Source organism: Parasteatoda tepidariorum, chromosome 5 (assembly GCF_982258835.1).
Source record: "Parasteatoda tepidariorum strain Cologne lab strain chromosome 5, Ptep-v5.0, whole genome shotgun sequence".
NCBI lineage: Eukaryota > Metazoa > Arthropoda > Arachnida > Araneae > Theridiidae > Parasteatoda > Parasteatoda tepidariorum.
The window spans coordinates 6,815,524-6,833,738 of NC_141759.1; the positions used below are offsets into that span (position 1 = coordinate 6,815,524).

General features: G+C 30.6%; 1 protein-coding gene across 3 annotated transcripts in view; it reads left to right on the top strand.

Moving 5' to 3' along the window:
* Positions 1 to 18,215, top strand: part of LOC107448492 (uncharacterized) — an 87,423-nt gene that overhangs the window by 41,246 nt on the left and 27,962 nt on the right. For all 3 annotated transcript variants that reach the window (XM_087163358.1, XM_087163357.1, XM_087163359.1), the window contains 4 exons: positions 1,618 to 1,716; positions 3,691 to 3,840; positions 4,720 to 4,828; positions 7,202 to 7,258. In XM_087163358.1, the coding sequence (XP_087019484.1) occupies positions 1,618 to 1,716; positions 3,691 to 3,840; positions 4,720 to 4,828; positions 7,202 to 7,256 (413 nt within the window). In that variant the 3' untranslated portion in view covers positions 7,257 to 7,258. The remainder of the gene's footprint in view (positions 1 to 1,617; positions 1,717 to 3,690; positions 3,841 to 4,719; positions 4,829 to 7,201; positions 7,259 to 18,215) is intronic.

An 18,215-nucleotide genomic window follows, 5' to 3' on the forward strand; every position in this document is an offset into this window, starting at 1 on the left:
ATATTCGTTTTGACGTTTAGCAGCGTGTAAAATTTATAATTTTAAACCACTGTTCCAAAATTCTTTCAGAAACGTTGAAACGTAGTGACGTTTGAAAAACGTTGTTTTCTTTCTTTTTTTCATTTCTCTCACAAGTCTGAAAATTGTTTGCTTTTTGTAAAACTTTTCTGTTGGTAGCAACGTTATAGTTTTAATGTATTTTACTTATCATTTAAACTTATTTTCTATACCACTACACATAAATGATTTAAAAGTTCATTTTCAACACCATTTTGTTCCAGTTCTCTTGTGGTGAGTCTTTAAAAATGTTGGCAAGATTATAAAATATTCTGAAAATCATTTTTTAAATGTCTACCACTCTATAAAATATTGTACAAAAAACATAGTAGTTGGCAGGCCAGCTCTCAAGAACGGGGAGTTTTTGGCCAGCTAAATTCGAACTAACTTTTTCACAAGTATTTTCCAGTAATAGAGCGATATTCATGTTTTGATGTATAATTCTTAAATTACTTCTATTTGATGTATAATTAAATTACTTACATTCAAATTACTTTCATCCTTATATAAGGAAGTGTTTAAGTTTATATGATGCTGGCATTTTCCAATACATATTTTAGAAGATGATAGGCTATCATAAAAGTCAAAACAATTCAAATAATGTGTAGCAATATCTGCATTAATGCTTGTCTTCCTGTCGTCTAAAGTAATGAATTTGTTTTCAATTCCAGCAAATAAAGTATTGCGCAAAATTAAAAACGGACCACCCTGAATAACTTTTGATATAATGATATTTTAACCCTACACTGATGTTTTTTTAAAGTTAAGTGCCTCTGCCAGGTATACATTTGCCCGGTATACCCTACACTGATGTTTTTTTAAGGTTAAGTGCCAGTGCCCGGTATACATTTGTCTGGTATACCCTACACTGATGTTTCTTCTTATCTATCGTCAGTAAGTATTAAAATATAGAATAAATATAAATATATCAAATAAATATAATAATATTAACGAATAAATTAATATAAAATTGGATATAACAAATATTTCTGACATTCACCAAAGCGACTATGTGATTATTTACATTCACTAGTGAGAGTCAGAAATAAGGGTATTTAGCAAATATTATACGGACATACACCGAGCGACTACGTGAATGTTGACATTCACCGGTGAATGTCGACATTCTCCAGATTTCGGTGCTTCACCGTAACATATATGTTAACATGAATGACCGAAATTAAGAGAATGTCGACTTTCACCGGTCAATGTCAATAATTCCATTATCGCTTTAATAAATGTCCAAAATACTTGATATATCCGATTTGATATTAATTTATTCGTTGATATTAATCTATTTATTCAATATTTTAAATAATAATTTTAATTGTTGCAACTTTTTTTCCCTTTTTTTCTTCTTAGTTTTATAAAGTCAATCCTTAATCATTATTAAAAAAGGAAAATTTCAAACTTACATATAGAAGATTTTATGATGATAGATAGTACGACATTTTCTGATTTGTTTAACAGTATTATTCTTTTTACAAAATTATTTATTATTAGTTATATATATTATGTATATTTATTTATTTTTATTTATATTATTTTTGTATTTTTTAGTTTGTGATTGTGGACCCAAATCCAAATGTTCATTCCAAAATGAAAGAAAAATGTGCTTGTGTGCTAAAGGATACAAGGATGACGAAGGATACTGTACAGGTAAAAGTATTTTTCAATTAAAATAAATCCCATACTATAACCTAGAGAGCTTTTTAAAAATAAATCCAAAAGTAACTTTTTGGCTATTATAGAGCCCCCGAGTACTATAAAATTGAGCTTGTCATAATACAACAGAGTTCTCTGTATATTAACAGAACTTCATTAGAAAAACGCAAAAATCAATCATTACACTTTATATAACTAAGAGGGAAAAAATGTAATTAGTTTGTGTCAATGTATATGTTACCGTTAAAGTGTACAATTCAGTTATTTCATAGAATAACTAGGTATTTCAGGAAATAACTAGGGAAGTCAATTAAAATGTAAAATATATTAAAAATTTCATATTTTACCTAATTATTCTAAGAAATAATTAATTATTGACTATTAAACAATTTCATACTCATTTTATAAATTAGTTTATTATTAATAGCTAAAATCAAACGAAAAATACATTTAATCCCTATTTCGGGTGATTAATTGATAAATAATAAGGAAAGGAAGATGATATGAATTATCATTGCTCATATTAATAGCTGCGTCTAAAAGCAATGAATTGAATCGTACACACACGTCATTGCAAAGCAGCTTTAAGTGGTTGAAAGTGAGTAAAAGCTTGTGACTCAAAATACATTACGGCACTCGACAGTTCAAGGAACTTTCGAGTGCCATATTTCATACTGTAAACAATCAAATAATTGTTATTCTACAAAATACTTATTTAAATCGTAAAATTCAATAATTTTATACACTTTAACAGACTCACTAGTTTTTTCATGAAATACCTAGTTATTCTCTGAATTCACGGATTTCACATCTTAACGGTAGTATTTAGTATTTTTTTCTTCAAACCTTTATGCTACACTTAAAAAGTAGGGGACCATTTATCGGGTTAAGCTTCCTTTTGATCAATGGCTGCACTGACTGGAAACAAAAAGCCACCAAGCTAAAATATGAAATGTTCTGTATCCACATTAGTTCACAATTGTTTGCCATTATATAAAGATACTGTATTATGAAGGTTATATGTTTTTGCGCTCTCATTTGCTTCTAATGACACTTGGTGGACAAACCAAGCTCGCCCGCCATTGCCCTAGAGAATTAAATCAGGAATGTGCTCCTTTCGTTTAACAAGAGAGCTCCACAAGGGTGAAAGTATTTTTTTGTCTCAGAACGTCACAAATAAACGGCAGTACTACTCATTCGTGAGGTCACTTCCTCAATTTAGACGTAGATCTAAAGGGGAAGAACATTTTCTCTACATTAATATACCCATGTTACTGCTCAGTGATCGACCAAAGGATTTTCGATTCTATAGATCTAAAGGGGAAGAACATTTTCTCTACATTAATACACCCATGTTACTGCTCAGTGATCGACCAAAGGATTTTCGATTCTATAGATCTAAAGGGGAAGAACATTTTCTCTACATTAATATACCCATGTTACTGCTCAGTGATCGACCAAAGGATTTTCGATTCTATAGATCTAAAGGGGAAGAACATTTTCTCTACATTAATATACCCATGTTACTGCTCAGTGATCGACCAAAGGATTTTCGATTCTATAGATCTTATGAGAAATTTTATTGCATGCATTCGGTGGGTTCGGTCGGTTATTGCATGCAGATCGAATCCAGATCCCTCTTGTCCGGAGTCCGATTCCTTAACCACTAGGCTACCACGACTCTCATTTCCAAGAACTCAGTATAAAATCATACAGCCAAATTTTTCACATTTTGCGTAAAATTTTATTTTTATATAAAATGATAGTTAAATTTATGCTTTCCATTTAGTTCTAGAATATATACATTTAGTTCAATATTATTTTAACCACCACTACTGATAAATAGATTAAACATGAGTTCAACTGTTCGATAATCATATGATGGTGCCTTTAAGCTCTTCCTAATAAAAGAAAATGTTTTTGCCTTCAAGTGAGATAGAGATAGAGTTACTAATTTAATTTTTCTAGACATCGACGAGTGCTTGAATACTGAAGCCTGTCCAGGACCAGGAACACTTTGTGAGAATACCTTAGGAAGCTATAAATGTCGATGCCAACAAGGGTACCAAGGGCGTTCTCCAACCGAAACTGACAAGAAAAGTCTGTGTGAAAAGATAGGTTGGTATTGTTTTTTTACCTACGTGTACACACACAGATATATATATATATATATATATATATATATATATATATATATATAAATAGATAGATAGATAGATAAAGGAGTAAGTTCATTTTAATTTGGCACTCGCTTTATCGATTTCGTTCTTTATTTTGCATTTTATTTTCTATTTTTAGCTTGATATATTTTTTACTTAATATATTCTACTTTTGTTAATTTTTAAATGCTCCTTTCTCTATTGTATTAATATATTTTGCTTTGACTATATTATTCCGATATTAGAAAGGACTTTATTTTGCGGATAGAATCTTCTGAGTTGATGAGAGATTAGATCTTCTCATTATTTGTTTTCCGTGTTTTTACTTCTTGTTTTAATATTTTTTAAAAATATTTTATTTTAATACATTTTCTTTTTCTCCTTTCATAAATCTTTATTATTTTCCATGTTTTCTCTATATCAACAATCACATAGTCACTTTGGTGAATGACCGAAATATATTTATGTCATATCTGATTTGATATTTAGATGTTGATATCATTATATTTAATCGATATTTTAATATCTGCTGAGGATAGATTAAAAGAAATATCAGCTTTCGGAGAACCTTGAAAATGTATACCGAGTATTGGCACTGAACCTTAAAAAAACATCTATGTATGGTATAGCATACAAATGTATACTGGACAGTTGCATTTAACTTGGCCTAGTACGAGTATATATTTCGGACATTTACCAAAGCGACTATGCGATTGTCAACATTGACTGATGTTATAATGTTTCTTTTTAATCTTCCACTAAAAGTGATCGTGGAAAGTTTAAAAAAAAAAGATTTTGTGACTGCCATAGAATAATGTTAACGAAATTTCAATTGCAGTTGAGTCAGGACCTAATTACACCCCATGGAAGATTGGTTATGGACTTCTAAGTGTTGGATTCATTATAATCATTGCCTGTTTGGGCTATATCATCTTCCGAATGCATAAGTGAGTATAGATTGCATAGTTGCCTTATTATATGGCGTATTAAATTGCATAGCCACTTACTTTTTTGTCTCGGGTAAAATAATTTTTCTAGAGGATATTATAAATATGAAATAAATAATAATATGTTAAATAATTATTTGATATAGTATGTAATAAATAATAATATGTTATGTCGGCATAAAATATATATATGTTATTGTGAATGACCGAAATAGGTGGTTGTTGACTTTCCACCGGTGAAAGTTGAGAATCACATAGTCTTTATGATAAATGTTTGAAATATGTACTAGATCTAGTTAAGTTCCACTGCCCGGTATGCCCTACATCAATGTTTTTCAAGATCAAGTGTCCAGTATGCATTTAACCGGTAGTCCAAACACTTATGTTTCTCCTTATCTATCCTCAGAAGATATTAAAACTATAGAATAAGTAGAATAATATCAACAATTAAATTAATATCAAATCGGATGTAACAAATATTTCTGATATTCACCATAGCTACTATGTGATTGTTGACATTCACCGGTGAAAGCCAACATTGTCTTGATTTCGGATATTTACTGTAACGTACATATTGTTTGCCTAATAAATATAAACAAACGACTACCAATGTCGTTTGCGACTACCAATAGTCAACTCCGTTGGCTTGTAATTTTCAACCCAATACAGAAGACAAAGGACCTTCTGGATCAAGTAGTGGGAGAAAATTGCTTTTATTGAGGACTGATACGCATTAACGATACATGGCGAGGAAAAGCACGAAAATCTCTCACGGTTAGCCTGACGGCAAGAGGACTCTAGCCAACGCGACCTATAACTGAAAGTCTTTGCACGGTTTTTATAGGTTATCCGAGCAGTTCACTATGAAGGTAAAAAAATTGACGAAAGAGCCATTTAATAGAAAATCTAATAGAAAGAAGAAAGTGGTAGAAAATATGTGTCTAAAATTTTTTTTTAATTTATGAATATAATTGGTTTGTCTTATTTACTAGTCAACCACTACAGATTCAATTCTTAAATATATATGAGAATTTAGGTTCAAGCGAACAACTGGCTCATTTTTTAAATAGTCTGCGCAGACTACTTATAAGGAACCGTGTACCCCAGAGGATATTATAGGTCACCATTTTAGTCGATGCCAGCCAGGTGTTAAATTTGTGTCGAATAGCCATCGCTCGGATTAGAACCAATGTCACCTCATCGGGATGAAAAATCTATTACAAAATAGTTTCGACACCCTTTCTTCTTACCCTGACTATATCCACTCTGAAAACGTCACTCAATCTTTCATTAACAAACAAAAATAACTGCTAATTATTACGCAGGGAAGAAAAGTTGTTTGAACGAAGTTGTCTATAAATGACTTTTTGTTACCATTTTAAATGATGTGGGGTTATTGGAATTACACACATTGTTGGCTTGTGTGCCCAATTTAGGCTCATGAACATTTGTGGAAAAAAAGGATAGCACGAAGATACATCCAGAGTAACTGCTGGATTCCCACCCGCTTCTTTCACGCCTAGCCAGGGAGGCGCCTTTTTAACACGTTGAATGCCACTCTAATTTTACATGGCTTGCCCGGCTGGCCAAAAGGTAAATAACAACAAACTAAATTTGCAATTATTAGTCAGACTTTGCAAGTTTTTTAAATGGTTAGAATGACATATCTGGAAAAGTGGTGAATCATATAAGCCTACGGATTGTTTAGAAATAGTGGTGGATAAAAATCTACTAAATTGAATTTATTAAACCAAGAATCACAATTAACAAACTACCACTTGAAAATATTTATTCGCTGTCCAGAACAAGTTGGCATCTCTGTGTATATAAATAAACTATTTTAGTCTGTTCTATATTGCATCAATTTCGTCAAACCATTTTAGTAACGATAATGATACAAAAAAAATTTAATCGAATTTCGAGTCTCCAATAATCTTGGCTTCGCCGGTCTCTCCTATGGTATTGCATACCTGCCAACTTTCACTCTTTCCGAGAATGGATTTTCAGAGTGGTTGTAAAACAATAAACGAAATATAAAATCTGACTCAAAAATATAGTTATATTTTGATTCTATTGAAATTCGCTTGTGCAAGGATTATTATGATTTTATATATTTATTGTAATTATTTATATGTAGTGGTGGTCAGACTCATTTATAATTATCATTATAATTCAAAACGTTAATTGGAATAACCTGAGTATTGCTACCTCTTTAAATATGAAAATAAAATCTTCCGGTGAATTCGGAAGAGTAGGCAGGCATGGTATTGAACGTTTCATTATTTTGAAAACGAATGTGTTGGAATGTATCATAATACATTTATGTTTTAAAGAAATGGTAGTAAGATATTTTCTTTTCTTTCTTTTTTGTAGAAATTTAAAAATTAGCAACTCAAGCATACCATTGCGAAACAGAAATCCATTATAATGGTACGTATGACTGAAATTAATATCATAAATATGGAATTATGAAAAGTTATGCCGTGAAAGCTTACGTCTTCTATAGAATAATACAAAAGGTTCTTTTACGAGAGAAAGTGGTAAAGGGTTTACTTTTTAACCCGTTTTCTCCCGAATTTATAGATTGAAATGATACAAAAAGTGGTTTTATGGAAAAAGTGGTAAAATATATTATACCAGAACCAATAAAAGAATGTAAAAAAACCAATTATAAATTAATTGGTTTTTCTACAGTTAGAGCATTCAAAAAGTCTTTGATAGAGCAAAAAGTACTTGCTTCTTATAATTCTAGATCTAATCAGAAATAACTAAATCATTGTGGTATCTGAGAATCTTTTAATTCACCCAGATAAATGAAAATACTGAAAAAAGTTTCTCACCACAATGAATGTCTTTGAAAAAAGGAACTGTCCTAAATGTATGATGCTGGGCGAGAACCGGTTAATTCAGAGGTAATGTTCTAGCTTAAAGCTACACAGCATATATAGGCCAGCCAACTACTACACTTCTCGCAAAATATTTTGCAGAGTGGTAGACTTTCAAAAACCAAAGCTTTCAGAATTTTGGAAATTTGCTAAAGTCTCATCACAAATGTGTTATTACAAAGTGGTTTTTCATATGAGCTTTTAAATCATTTATATGTAGTGGTGCGAAAAAATAAGTTGAATAAAAAATAATACATTAAAACATAAATTAATAAATTTTTACTAAAAGCGTAGAAAGTTGGCAGGTATTCTTGCATGAGATTTCTTAAAAGAGTTAAGTTATTTTCGGATCTTTGATATCAAATCGGCATTAAAGTTCGAACCAAGATTTTTAAATTACACTATAGTGACTTGCAAAGTGTTCCCACCACTTTGTTACGTAGGGCATAGTAAGAACAAGGTAATAATATATTTCAGTTTATGATACAATACGTTAAACTAATGCCTATGTATACGTTCCACTAATGTAAAAAAGTTATTTTCAAAAGAGCAGATAAATGTATAGCTAGAGTGTATAAAAACCAAGATATGTTCGTTATGAACCTGTAGATTCACGCAAAAAATAAACCATAAAATATCAGCTTAGTTTATTTTTTATATGAATGTAGAAAATTATGAAGAACTTATAGGTGTCTATACATGCATATACTTTTGTATGTTCCTTTGAAAATATCAAATGAATAATAACAATGTTCCTTTCGACCAAAAAAAAATATTATCTGAATGTATTGCATCATAAACTGGAACGTATTAGAGCTTTCTTTCTACCACTCCTTACGCAAAAGAAAAATGGCGACACAAGGCATTCACCTTTAGGAATTGAACGAATTCCAGGCGGAGAATTTATTATTAAATCGGTTTGAAACTCTAGTTTGTAAAGAGAAACCGATTTCCGGTGAAAATTCGAAGTCAAAGAGACGAAAATATCTAAGACCAGTTCCAACAATTCACGAAGCAGAAAACAAACAAAAAATATGCATAAAAAAAATTGTTCCCAAATATAATGAATCTAAGCAAAGATCTTAATCTTAAGGTCTGGTTTCTTAGGACAAGCGCCTGATCTGGGCGTCAGCGGGATGTCAACGTCCCGCTGACGCCAGCAAAATACTGGTTTGTTAGCTCAAGGCCTGGTTTCTTAGAACTAGCGCCTGATCTGGGCATCAGCGGAAAGTTGACGTAGAGCTGACGTCAGAAAAATACTTTTTTGTTAACTCAGCGTGAGCAGTCGGTCCAACGCAGACATTATCTCTCATTGCGCATGCGTTAATAACGTAAACAAATATTTATTTTGAATTTGTATTGATTTTGTTATTGTCGACCAGTGTCTTAGAGCACAAATAATGACTTTGTCCAAGAAAAAACACATTATAGCTGAGCTAAATGAAGAGTGCTATGGTTAATTAAGAAGTTATGTTTAATGTCAAAATCAAAATCTTGGCTGATTTCAATGTACTGCTGGATGTTGTCCGTCATTGCTTCTGTGGTTAACGTCACGTTGTAATCCAATTGCAGTTGAGTTGGACGGCAATTGTAGTTCAAGATGAGCGTTCGATGACGTATACTATCAAACTCACAAATGGACCAATCAGAGGTTAGCGCTGATTTCCAGCTGACGGCGTCCTGTCCTAAGAAACCAGGCCTTTAGCTCCTATATAGCTTGTCTTAAAATATACTTATTTATTTCCGGTATTTTAAGTTCTAATAACTGAATCATGATGTCCACAGCCGAGAAAAAAATTTAAAAAATCTTAACAAATATTCTGGTTTAAAATTATTTAGACAGTAATTGACCCTCTACTTTAGTTAAGACAACATCTGCTCACTACTTACATAACGAGCAAATGCTTTAATTTTTAGACACTAGTGTAAGCTTTGACCCTAATATTTATAATAATTACAAAACTATATTTACTTTTTTATTCTTCTCATACTGGTAGATTTAAAAAAATGAAATTTTTACTTTTATATGGATTTGAAGTTTCCTATTAGGTGAGGTTCTTATCAATCGTTATTAATATGAGTATATATTTTAGTGAGTTCAGTAAAAAACGTATATTTTTTTTTATAATGCTTCAGGAAAGACAGCATTTCATTTTTTGCAAAAATACCACTATTCGCATTGCTGTTCGAAGACGACGAATGGGGTTTCTCTTAGACCCATTAAGAAACTACTGATAAAATACATTTCCACAATCAAATATCTTCCCTTCTTGCATGCTGCCATTTTTACCCTCATATCCTCCTTCACTTCTTGCATCCTGAATTTTTTTTTCCTCCAATCCCTTAATTATTAATTAATTTTTTTTCATCCGATTCTCCAAATATCTCCACATTTTTCATACTCCAATTTTTATTTCTAATCCTATGAATATCTCCACTCCTTGCGTCCTCCAATTTTTTCTTTCTCTCTAATTCCCCAAATATATTTACTTCTTGCATCCTCCAATTTTCTTGGTGTAATTTTTTTTCTTGCATAAACAAATGTGTATGCGTTTTAAAAATAGTGAACATACTAATAACTACACCGGGGAATAATTTGTATCTCATTGTTAACTGAAATGCATTATGGCTTTCTTCCCACAACTCCTTACGTCGAAGAGAAAGGGGGACACTAGGTATTCACTCGAATCATGATGACCACAACCGAAAAAAAATTTATAAAGTCATAACAAATGTTTTTGATCAAGGATCCTGAATTAGAATGAGAGTTGAGAACTCTTTAGAGCGCACGTGCTGTGTTCAAATTTTGTCCAGCTGCGTTGCAGTTACCACACTGTAAATTGACGATTCTCGCTTGCATTACCTTATTGTGAGGATTATTTTAATCATAATAAATATGAAAGAAAATTCAAATCATGTTAGACAAAGAAAAATGCTGCTTTTTTTTGTACTATGAAGTCCTTTTTTATACATTTTTTTCTTATTTTATGGATAATGCATAGAATTAAATAAATGCAAAACTTAATATTATTTCCTGAACGTTAAATCTTATTCCAAAGTTTCATTTTGCAATGAATGCTTTATCAAATACTGATTAATATATTCTTCATAGAAAGCTTTCAATTTTAATTATTTGGAGAAATAAATTTAAGTAAATTGAAAACATATAGGTGAGATTAAAAACTATATACTTCAATATTATTAATCTTTTCCTGTTTTTAAAATAAATTAGCATAATAGTTTTTTTTTACAGATCTCAAATATTTTTGCTCGTTGGTTTCAAGTTAGCAATATAGTCCAAGCCGCGATTTTTTAAATTTCACTACAGCGACTTGCTAAGTGTCCCTACAGCTCTGGTACGTAGGACATGGTAGGAACAAGGTAATAATATATTTCAGTTTATGATGCAATACGTTAAATTATAACATCTTAAGAGTTATATTTTCAAAGTAACCGACAAATATACACAGAGAATACGTTCTTATTAAAACTGTACATTCTGATAAAAAAAATAAATAAATATCATACTAAATAAAAGAAACTCGCTTTCCGAACAAAATTAATTTCTGATCTGTCATCCCCTCAACCGAATCAGCTAAGATCTAGTTCTTGTACACATGCAACAAAAAAATGGTTCCAAAAATTTATGGTACGAATTGTTGTAATTTATGTTTTGAAAATTTATGATTTGATATATTAAAGTTACATGCTTTTAGACATTATTAAAGGAGCGGACAAGTGTATAGAATAGGTATTTATATAAACCTATGCGTTTTTTAGAACTGTGCATTCAGGCGTAAGATAAATTGAAAAATATTTTGAAAACAAATTCAGCAGACCAAACAAAACTAGTTTTAGTTTTAAAATTCCCTCACCCTTTCTTAGTTTTAATTCAATGATTAATTAACTGCTCAGCTTCAGCAAACGTTTTAACCGGTTAACGCCCAGCGTCATATATTTGGGACAGTTCCTTTTTTCAAAGACATTCATGGTGGTGGGAAACTTTTTTCAGCATTTTCATTTATCTGGGTGAATTAAAAGATTCTCAGATACCACAATGATTTAGTTATTTCTGATTAGATCTAGAATTATAAGGAGCAAGTACTTTTTGATCTATCAAAGACTTTTTGAATGCCCTAACAGTAGAAAAACCAATTAATTTCGATAGTATATTATACCTCTTTTTCCACAAAACCACTTTTTGTATCATTTCAATATTTATATCCGGGACAAAACGGGTTAATAAATGAGTAAAAAATTAAGTAGTAAATTACGAAGAATAAGGACAATTTCGTCCACCACGTTGAATGCCATGCTAATTTTACATGGCTTGCCCGTCTGTTGGACTAACTAAAGATACTAACTACTAACTAAATTTGCAAATATTAGACAGATTTTACTAGTTTTTTAAAAGGTTTAGCTTGACACATTAGAAAATAAGTGGTGATTTATATAAGCCTACTAATTGTTTAGAAATAGTGGTGGTTAAAAATCTACTGAATTGAATTTATCAAACTAAGAATCACAATTAATAAACTACCTCTTGGAAATATTGATTCTCCGTCCGGAGCAAGTTGGCATCTCTGAGTATATAAATAAAACTACTTTTGTGTGTTCTATATTCCATTTAATTCTTCAAACCATTTTAGGTACGATAATAATATAAAAATTTACTCGACTTATGTCTTTCTAATAATCTTGGCCTCGCCAGTCACCGGTGACCCCTATGGCATTCAACGTGTTAACCCTTTAATGGGCCCTTTATTTCTAGTAAAGGTAAATTAAACTATTTCTGGAATTGAAATTGTTTTAAGAACAGTAATTGATATTAAAAAAAACTCATTTAGTTTATAAAAATGCCATTTTTTTTGTGGTAAATATATTTAATATGACCTATTAGGAACTTACTGACTTTTATTTTTCTTTATTTATAAAATAAATTCCTTAAATGCTACAAACTTCAAAAGGAATTATGTATTTTGTAACTTTTATACGTTTTTTAAAAGTGACAAATGGTTACCAAATTTATTCAAACTAAATTCAAGAAAGCTGAAGTTATTGAAAAATGGAAACCAAAACCTAAAGGTGGTAAAACGTGGTGATAAGTATACTTACCACGGCCTTCAAAAGGGTAAAAAGTGTCACCATGGAGCAACTACAGTAAAGTTGCATTTTATAACTTTAAATTTTTTTTTTTTGCATATTGCTGGAAAATTCACTTAAAATGAAAAATACTAAAGCAAGCATAACTTAAATTTTAGTAGAAAACAACTTTTTTTACAAAGCGGAGCGAGTTTGGCATATCTGTGAATTAGGAAAAATTAAGTGGCAATATATATGCAACAAAAAAAATTGTTCTCTACTAATATTTAATATTTTAAAGAAATACAACTCATGTAATATAGTAAAAACTGAAACCATTCATTGTCATTTACATTCATTTTCCTGAAATTCTTCTGTCGGACAAAACATTTCCAGAGATGCGAACTTCTGCATCGTCTTGTAAAAAGGTATTTTATAAGGGAAACGAAATTTAAGTTATTTTTAGTTTATTCTACCTTTTAAGAAATTTTTCTGCCATTTCACATCGAAGTATTATATAAAATGCACTTTGATTGCTTTTATCTCGTGGATACTTTTTAAAAGAGTAAGTGTAATTATATTAGGTCTACGATTTATAACATTTAATTTGCTACCAATTTAATAGAACTTAGACAGAAATTGAACCTACTTAGATAACGGGCATTTGCCTTAATTTTTGAAAATAATCAGTTCATAACAAAGCAAGGTTTTACTTACTCACTTTATTTAAAAACAACTGGGCAGCTGGGCCGCGCAGCGTTCCCTATCCCATTCATCATGAAATTACAAAAATGAGTTAAAAACATTTTGAATAAATTTTATCCTCCCTGTGTCTTGAATATATATACAAAAAGGAAGAAATATAGTTTTGTCACCGAGCCTAAACAATAGGGAATAAAAGAGAAATTAACATGTAACTGCTTTCTTTTTGTTTAAAAAATAACTAGAAAAAAAACTTCGCGATATTTTCTTAATCGTAGAAAGAAAAAATACTTTTCGTAACAACTTTGTCAAATTAATAGAAAAATATGCATCTGCTACAAAAAATACTTGCCATTCTAAACTATCTTTCACATGTAAAAAAGTTTAATTTTTTTTTCCTTAAACCTGTTGGAACAGGAACATACCTTTTACTCTTTCTGAGAATGGATTTTTCAAGTGGTAGTCAAACAATCACCGAAAAACAATCTTACTCAAAAATATATTAATATTTTAACTCGGTTAAAATCCGCTATCATATAGATTATTATGCTTTTATATGTAGTGGTGGTCAAACTCATTTATAATTATTATTATAATCCGAAAAGTCTAATGGCATGACATGAGTTTCGGTACCACTTTTAATACGAAATTAAAATCTTCCGGGAAAACCGAAAGAGTTAGCAGCTCTGCAGGAATTATTTTGTATCGTAACATGCCCACTACTTAGATAACGAGCAATTGCATTAACTTACAGAATTTTCTGAGGAAAACTTCACAGGGTTCACAAAATTACAATACGATATGTACTTTTTTATAACTGTCCTACTGGTAGTTTTAAAATAATAAAATTTTGATTTTATATGGAAATGAAGTTTGCTATTCGGTAAGGTCTTTACCAATTGTTATTAATATGAGCACAGATCTTAAAGAGTTCAGTAAAAGACATATAAAAAATGTTTTTTTTTAATCCGTATATTCTTTGCAACTCCTAATTAACGCTTTAGTAAAGATAGCATTTTTTTTTTTGCAAAAATAACACTATTCGTAATTGTTTCTCGCATTGCTGTTCGAAGAGGACGAAAGGGTTTTTTCTCAGACCCATTATAAAATACAAAATACGTTTCTCAAATCAAATACCCTCACTTTTTGCATGCTGCTATTTTTACCCTCAAATCTTCCTTCACTTCTTGCATCCTGAATTTTTTCCCCTCCATTCCTTCAATTATCCATCAATTTTTATCGTCCGATCTTCCAAATGTCTCCCTTTTTTTCATACTCCAATTTTTCCCTCTAATCCTATAAATATCTTCACTCCTTGCGTCCTCCAATTTCTTTTCTATCTAATTCTCCAAATATATTTACTTCCTGCATCCTCCAATTTTTTTAGTGTAATTTTTATTTCTTTTATAAGAAAATGTGTACGCATTTTAGAATTAGTGAACATACTAATAATTACACCAGGGAATAATTTGTATCTTATCGTAAACTGAAACTCATTATGGCCTTCTTCCTACCACTCCTTACGTCGAAGAGAAGTGGGGACACTAAGTATTCGCTCCGAGGAATTTTAAGAAATTCTGGTGAAGAATATATTATTAAATTGGTTAAAAACAGTAGTTTCATTTTGCAATGAATGTTTGATTAAATACTGATTAATATTTTCTTCATATATTTCACTTCCAATCTAATATCTGAGGACTTGATTTTACCTGCTCTATAGCTTTACTTAAAATATACGTATTTAATTCTGGATGCGGTTTTTAAATTTTGAAATCAGAATCATCATGACCACAGCCGAAAAAAAATTTAAAGTCATAACAAATGTTTCTGATCAAAGATCCTGAATTAGAAAGAGTGTTGAGAACTCTTTAGGTCAAATTTTGTCCAGCTGGGTTGCCAGACGCTACACTGAAAATTGGCGATTCTCGTTTCCGCTGCGTCACTGTGATGATTTATTTTTTAAATCATAATAAATACGGACGACAATTTAAATTATATTAGACAAAGAAAAATACTGCTATTTTTTTAATTATGAAGTCCTTTTTCGAACATTTTTTATTTTTATTTTATGGGTGATGCATAAAATTAAATAAACATAAAACATAAAATTATTTCATGAACGCTAAATCTTATTCCAAAGTTTCATTTTGCAATGAATATTTTATTAAATACTGAATATTATATCCTTCAAAGAGAGCTTTCAGACTTAATTATTAGGAAAAAAAACTTTAGTGAATTCGAAACATATAGGTGAGATTGAAAACTATATTCTTTTACTGTTTTTAAAATAATTTAACATAATAGATTTCTTTTACAGTTGTAAGATATTTTCGCATCGTTGATTTCAAATCAGCAATATAGTCTAAGCAGCGATTTTTTAAATTACGCTAGAGTGACTTGCTAAGTGTCCCGCTCTGGTACGTAGGGCATGGTAGGAACCAAGTAATAATATATTTCAGTTTATGATGCAATTCGTTAAACTAATTTCTTAAGAGTTATTTTCAAAATAATAGACAAATATACAAACATACATACTAAAAAAAGAAACTAACTTTCCGAACAAAATTAATTTCTGATCTGTCATCCCCTCAAGCGAATCAGCTAAGATCTAGTTCTTGTACATATGCAACTAAAAAATGGTTCCAAAAATTTATGGTACGAATTGCTGTAATCTGTGTTTCGAAAATTTATGATTTGATATACTAAGGTTACATGCTTTTAGACATTATTAAATGAGCCGACAAGTGTATGGAATAGGCATTTATATAAACCTTTGCGTTTTTTTTAAGAACTGTGCATTCAGACATGAAATAAACTAAAAGATGTCTCTTTGAATCCAAACAAAACTCATTTTAGTTTTGAACTTCCCTCACCTTTTCCTACTTTTAACTCAGATATGACAACTGCTCAGATTCAGCAAAAGTTTTAATAAATGAATAACAAATTAAATAGTAAATTACGAAGAGTAAGGATAATTACGTCCACTCTTAAAAAGTGTCACTGTAAAGCAACTAGAATAAATGAAAAATACTAAAGTAAGCATTTAATTTTATTAGAAAACAACTTTTTTACAAAGCGGAGCGAGTTTGGCATATCTGTGAATTAGGAAAAATTAAGTGCCGGTATACATGCAACAAAAAATATGATCTCGAGTAATATTTTAAAGAAATGCAGCTCATGTGGACTGAAATCTTCCGCTGTCATTTTCAGTAATTTTCCTGAAATTCTTCTGTCTGACAAAACATTTCCAGAGATGCCACCTTTTGTATCGTCTTGTAAAAAGGTATATTATAAGGGAAACGAAATTTAAGTTATTTTTAGTTTAGTATTCTACCTTTCAAGAAATTTTTCCGCCATTCCACATCGAAGTATCATATAAAATGCAACTTTAATGCTTTTATCTCGTGGTTACTTTTTCAAAGCGTAAGTGTAATTATATTAGCTCTACCATTTTAATAGAACTTAGACAGAAATCGAATCTACTTTAGTTAAGACAGCATTTGCCGCCTATTTAGATAACGGGCAATTGCTTTTATTTTTGGATGTAACTAACCTAATATGAAGCAAAATTTAATTTATTACAATTCATATTTACTTTTTTATATCTTTGATACTGGTAGATTCAAAATAATTCAAATTTAGCTTTTATATGGAAATAAAGTATCCTATTCGGTAAAGTTTTTATCAATCATTATTAACATGAGAATAGATCTTGGTCAGTTCAGTAAAAAAACGTATAACAAATGTTTTTTTTATCCGTATATTCTTTGCAACTCCTAAATAACGCTTTTATAAAGATAGTAATTTTCAATTTTTTGCAAAACTAACGCCATTCGTAATTGTTTCTAGCATTTCTGTTCAAAAAGGAGGAAAGGGGTTTCTCTTAGACCCATTAAGAAATATAAAATATATTTCTCCAATCAAATATCTTCATTTCTTGCATCCTGACATTTTTGCCTTCAAATCCTCCTTCACTTCTCGCATCCTGCATTTTTTTCCCTCCAATCCTTTAATTATCCACTAATTTTTTTCATCCGATCCTCCAAATATCTTCACCTTTTTCATACTCCAATTTTTCCATCTAATCTTATAAATATCTTCACTCCTTGCGTCTTCCAATTTTTTTCTCTCTAATTCTCCAAATATATTTACTTCTCTCATCCTCCAGTTTTATTGGTGTAATTTTTTTTCTTTCACAAACAAATGTGTATGCATTTTAAAAATAATGAATATACTAATAACTACACCGGGGAATAATTTGTATCTCATCGTAAACTGAAATGGCCTTCTTCCCACCACTCCTTTGATCGAATAGAAGTGGGGATACTAAATGTTCTCTTGAGGGAATTTTAAGAAATCCTGGTGAAGAATATATACAGAATACTTAACAGCGATAGAACTTAAACAGAAATCAAACTAGAGATGGCTAATATTTTCAGGAACAGGCATTCTTCACCTGTTATTTTATCATGCCTGTTATTAAAATAGCAGTTTACTTCCAAAGGCCTGTTCCAAAGTACTGGGCAAAAATTGTAATTCAATTATCTTGCCAAACATTAATTTTTCTGCTTTTTTATGATGTTTAAATAGTTTTGAAGCCCTCTTTGTACAGTTTAATAAAAGAAAGATCAGAAATTTATTTATGTAATTGATACAAGGCCGTCGCCAGACGTTGCGAGGGACCCTATGAGTTTTCTATTTCTGCAAAATCTCGAAGA